Source organism: Piliocolobus tephrosceles, chromosome 19, assembly GCF_002776525.5.
Source record: "Piliocolobus tephrosceles isolate RC106 chromosome 19, ASM277652v3, whole genome shotgun sequence".
NCBI lineage: Eukaryota > Metazoa > Chordata > Mammalia > Primates > Cercopithecidae > Piliocolobus > Piliocolobus tephrosceles.
This window is the reverse complement of record NC_045452.1, coordinates 32,230,512-32,235,565: the sequence shown is the minus strand read 5'-3', so window position 1 is coordinate 32,235,565 and position 5,054 is coordinate 32,230,512. Positions and strand designations below refer to the sequence as shown.

General features: G+C 66.0%; 2 protein-coding genes across 3 annotated transcripts in view; both read left to right on the top strand.

The window, feature by feature from the left end:
- Positions 1-1,459, top strand: part of MAPK11 (mitogen-activated protein kinase 11) — a 6,940-nt gene extending 5,481 nt beyond the window's left edge. For both annotated transcript variants that reach the window (XM_023222261.3, XM_023222260.3), the window contains one exon: positions 179-1,459. In XM_023222261.3, the coding sequence (XP_023078029.1) occupies positions 179-258 (80 nt within the window). In that variant the 3' untranslated portion in view covers positions 259-1,459. The remainder of the gene's footprint in view (positions 1-178) is intronic.
- A 1,870-nt stretch (positions 1,460-3,329) lies between these two features.
- The window catches only part of MAPK12 (mitogen-activated protein kinase 12), a 14,411-nt gene continuing 12,686 nt past the window's right edge, over positions 3,330-5,054 (top strand). The window contains exons 1-2 of the mRNA XM_026448149.1: positions 3,330-3,744; positions 3,833-3,962. Coding sequence (XP_026303934.1) covers positions 3,620-3,744; positions 3,833-3,962 — 255 coding nt within the window. The 5' untranslated portion in view covers positions 3,330-3,619. The remainder of the gene's footprint in view (positions 3,745-3,832; positions 3,963-5,054) is intronic.

Genomic DNA, 5,054 nt, shown 5'->3' with positions numbered 1-5,054 from the left:
GGGGGGGGGGGGGGGGGGGGGGGGGGGGAGTGGCACAGGGCAGGTTCTGGCTCCCAGACTCTGTGCTGAGGCTGCTGTCACAGGGTGGTGGGCCTGGGCTGGGTGGCAGGTGCCAGACAAGCAGGTGGGGGACTGGGCTGTGGGAGGCACAGGCTCACCCTTTCCCTTCACCTCCTAGAGCTCACCTACCAGGAAGTCCTCAGCTTCAAGCCCCCAGAGCCACCGAAGCCACCTGGCAGCCTGGAGATTGAGCAGTGAGGTGCTGCCCAGCAGCCCCTAAGAGCCTGTGGAGGGGCTTGGGCCTGCACCCTTCCACAGCTGGTCTGATTTCCTCAAGAGGCACCTCCCACACTCCTATGGTCACTGACTCCTGGCCTAGGACCCCTCGCCTTCAGGATAATCTACACACATGTATGCATGCACAAACATGTGTGTACATGTGCTTCCATGTGTAGGAGTCTGGGCACAAGTGTCCCTGTGCCCACCTTGGTCCTCCTGCTCGTTTCTGGCTACTGCGCTCTCCATTGGGACCTGACTGTGGGGTCCTGGATGCCAAAGGGGTTCCCCTGTGGAGTTCCCCTGTCTGTCCCAGGCCGACCCACTGGGGAGCTCTCTGGAGGGCACGCTGGGGCCGGGACCCTGGGAGACTCAAGGGGAGAGGTCTCAGTGGTTAGAGCTGCTCAGCCTGGAAGTAGGGGGCTGTCCTGGTCAGTGCTGAGACCCACAGGTCTAAGGAGAGGCAGAGCCAGTGTGCCACCAGGCTGGGCACGGACAACCACCAGGTATCAAATGAGAAAAGCTGCTGGAGCCTTGTGTTCACCCGTGGGTGTGTGTGGGCACATGTGGATGAGCGTGCACTCCTCGTGTTCGTATGTCAGGGCACATGTGATGTGGTGCATGTGAATCTGTGGGCGCCTAAGGGCCAGCAGCCATGCCTGGCAAGAAGCTGGAGCTGGGGCGGGCGTGCTGTTGCCTTCCCTCTCCTCAGTTCCTGATGCCGTGAGGGGTGTTTCAGACTGGGGGCTCCAGTGGGCGAAAGGGCAGCCACATGAGCCCCAGCAGGGGCTTTCTCCTCGGATATGTGACCCACAGCAGGCTCCTGAGGCTGGGGGTGACTGGGTGGTTTGGCCTTGAGGACACTAAGGCAGGCAGCACACACGGGTGTGAACTTGGACTTGGACACTTGTGCGCCGCACCCTGGCCCGCTCTCTACCTCTGCCCACCGTTGTGGCCCTGCAGCCGGAGATCTGAAGTGCTCTGGTCTGCGGGTCAGTCCTCTTTCCTCGTCCCACGATGGAGCTGATCCAGTAACCTCGGAGACAGGACCCTGCCCAGAGCTGAGTTGGGGGTATGGCTCTGCCCTGGAAAGGGGGTGACCTCTTGCCTCGAGGGGCCCAGGGAAGCCTGGGTTTCAAGTGCCTGCACCAGGGGTGCACAATAAAGGGAGTTCTCTCACTCAGCTCATATCCAAAGGCCACTCCAGGCCCTGCTGCCCCTGCCATCCACACTGCTGGGCATGGGGGGAGTGTCTGGGTCACCCTGCATCACTCACCTCTAGCTGGCCAGATCCCTCAGGCCCCCAGTCAGACCCGTGGCCATCTTCTGGCACCCTCCCTGCTCCCTGGAGGGTCTGAGCCCAGGGGGACCAGGGGAGGTCATGGCTGATGGGTGGGCTCTGAGGGCACAGGGTGGGACGGCCACCCAGATGGTGACCCCAGCTGCCCTGTGGGGATGGACTGGGCAGGCTTGGCTTCGGGCCAAGATCCAGACACCACCCCCCTACCCGTCAGTGGTCAGGGAAGCTGGCTGGGGGGAAGTTGGGTGTCATCCCTGGGTGGGGGCTGGGTGGGCTAGGGAAAATAGCTTTCCTTTCCTTCCTGGTGAAGGAAAAAGAGGCCACTTTAACCCAGGGAATGTGTGCGCTGGTCGCATTCCCACTATGCTCTGCAGCTTACGTGTAGGGAGGGTCCAGACCATTTGGGGTCAGGCAGTGTCTCCAGGGGCCAGGGACAGTCTGTGCCCTTCCTTGGGTCTTGGGTAGGGGTGGAAACCGTCTGGGAGTTGGGGGCCCTCCTGGGGCCTCGTCAGTGTCGTGGTCAGTCCTGGGGAAGTCCAGTGTTGGCGGTTGCGCGTGGGAGCAGAATGGGGAACAGCCCCACCTCAGAAGCCTGGTCTGTGTGGGGCCTTCTGGACCCCTGAGCTCCACCACGGGGAGTTAAGGGGGACAGCAGTGGAAGCTGGGCCTCCTGGAAGAGGTAGATGGAGTGCCACAGGCAGCCCAGGGCACAAAGGGTGCAGGCCACAGGCAGCTGTGGTTTGGGCAGCCCCGGGCTGCCCCTGCTCACTGGGCACGAGCTGACGAATGCCACGGAGCACGGCCCAAAGCCCAGGTGTAAAGCTCCTCCCGCCCTTGAGCGGCTGAGCTGCTGATTCATGGCCGGAGGGCGGGGCAGAGGGCCCTAGGGATCCTGTTACCCACCAGCCTAGTGGGATCCTGGGGTGCACCCACATCCCTCCTCAGACCCAGGTTTCTGGACTGCGGAGAGGGTGTCAGGGTGGGGCTTTGCCCACCAGAGCATCTGGTCTAGGATGGGGCCAGACCTATGGGAGGATAATGCCCACACAGAGGGGTCAGGCTGAGGGCCCCAGCAGGTCCCCATCCCTGCTGGAGACAGTGCAGCCACCCTCAGCCTGGGTTTTGCAGGACAGGACAGGCAGGGGCGGGATGGGCAGGGGCACCAGCACTTGCAACGCTTGCAGCAGGCACCCCGCAGATGGGGGGAGCAGGGGGAGGAGTTGGGTGTCCAAAAGGGCCCTTGGGGACCTATGGGACTGAGAGGCCTAGGGTCAGTGGCCACAGGGGTGGGGTTGGGGATGCAGCCTGAGGAGTTTGGGAGACAGACCCTTCCGTGTAGAAAGAGGGATACAGGCAAGACAGGTGCAGATGGACCCCCCATTCGGGGACGGATGGATCAGGCGCAGCGGTAGGGCATCCTTCTTGGGGGTGGCTTGGGAAGTTGACCCTAGGTACACAGGGCTCAGCCCAACTTGGGACTGCTGATAGAAGTCAGCGCTGAGGCTGTCAAGGATGGGCCCTGCGCCCTGGAACCATGGGCAGTCAGGACTGGAGCCCAGGGTCTCAGCAGGAGCTCCCCCCTCCCCCGACTCCACCCCCAGAGCGGGGAAGTTCAGCCAAAGGGGAGAGGCTGACAGGGGTATCTCCGCGCCGCGTCCGGCCCTAGGTCGGGACAAAGCCGCGGGCGGCGCTCCCCTCCCCCTGCGCTTCCCCCCAGGCTCCGGCCCTCCCCCGGCGGCTGCCGCCTCGGGTTTCCGGAGGGGCCGGAGGGCGGGCGAGGGCGTCACGTGCGCGCCGCCCGCGGGCCGGTTGGTCCCCGGGCGGGGGAGGGGCCGTGGGCTGCCTGGGTCCGGGTCGGGCCAGGGTCGGCACCTGGGACATCCCCGAGGGAAGGGCCGGGAGCAGGAGCGCCCCAGCGGCGGGCGGGCGAGCAGCGCCAAGTCGGCCCGGGGCGCGCGCCGAGGAAGCCCCGCCGATCCCGGGTCCCCGGGCCTGGGGGCACCGCCCGCGGGCTCTGCGGGGTGGGCGGCTCCTGGGCCTGCCATGAGCTCTCCGCCGCCTGCCCGCAGTGGCTTTTACCGCCAGGAGGTGACCAAGACGGCCTGGGAGGTGCGCGCCGTGTACCGGGACCTGCAGCCCGTGGGCTCGGGCGCCTATGGCGCGGTGTGGTGAGCGCGGGCCGGGCGGGGCGGCCGGCGGGGCGGGCGGGGCCTGCGCGGGGTGCCCGGCCTTCCCGCTAAGCGGTCCGCCCCGCAGCTCGGCGGTGGACAGCCGCACCGGCGCTAAGGTGGCCATCAAGAAGCTGTATCGGCCCTTCCAGTCCGAGCTGTTCGCCAAGCGCGCCTACCGCGAGCTGCGCCTGCTCAAGCACATGCGCCACGAGAACGTGAGTCGCGCGACCCCGCTCCGGGAAGGCGCCCCGGCCTCGGCTCGGTTCGGCTGGGCTGGGTTCCTCCACCTGGCAACCCCTTCCCCAGGCAACCTGCTGTGGGGCGGGGCGGGACGGGGGTCGGGCCGTGGGTCCCCAGGGGAGGAGGAGAGCAAGGTCCGTCTCCCCTTGGGAGACGACTCCCCCAAGGGCCATTCCCCCTCCTCTGCCAGACCCAAGAAAGAGCCCCTTGACTTGGCGCCTCAGCGAGGCCCTGGTCAGGGGACACGACTTGGCCAGGCCCAGGGGATCCTCCAGGTCTCACGCCAAACCCTGCCCCCAAGCCAGGAAGCCTGCGCTGAGAGGATGCTCCCGGCAGGAGGATTTTCCTGGAAGGGGCACCTTCTCTTTCCCATCCGGGCCCCTCTCCAGCCCCTCTGTGGAGCCCACTTTGTTGCTGTCCATCTCCCGAGTCTTCCGACCCGGTGTAGGGGGAGGAGGGGGGCGCCAGAACGTAGGGAGTAAGGTGAACCCTCTGGAGCCCCTGGGGGTGAGTGAAGGGTTTAGGGAGCTGCTGTTTGGGGGGCACTGGGCGTGGTGGCCATCTCACAGACACCCTCCCTTTTGTTGTGGGGGCCCATCCTTTCCAGTCCTGCCTGTGAGATGCCATGCACAGCTGCCCTGGGCCTCTCCCACGGGATGGCTGGCTGCTAAGAGCCTGACTTCTCTGCCAGGGGCGCTCTAGTTTCTGGACACAGTCCCACTTGTCCACTGCCCCCCACGTCCCTCCTGCCCTGCCCCTGGTCTGGGCCCAGCCTGAAGGCAGGTGGTCTGGGCACCCGGACCCTAGCTCCAGGGCGAGATGCTCTGGATCCTGCTGGGTCATCCGAGCCACCGGTGCCCTGGGAGAATGAGTCCCTGCGTCCACCAGCAAACCGCCCGCCCCTGGTTCCTGGCCACCGCCACTCCCTCAGCCCCTGGGGTGGGTCTTTTCTCTGAGGCTTCCCATAGCCCACCCTGACCCCAGCTCACCACCCCGCGCCCTGTGAAATCTGTTTGCAGTGGACACCAGCCTTGCCCCCACCTCGACACCCGCGTCACACCCAGCCC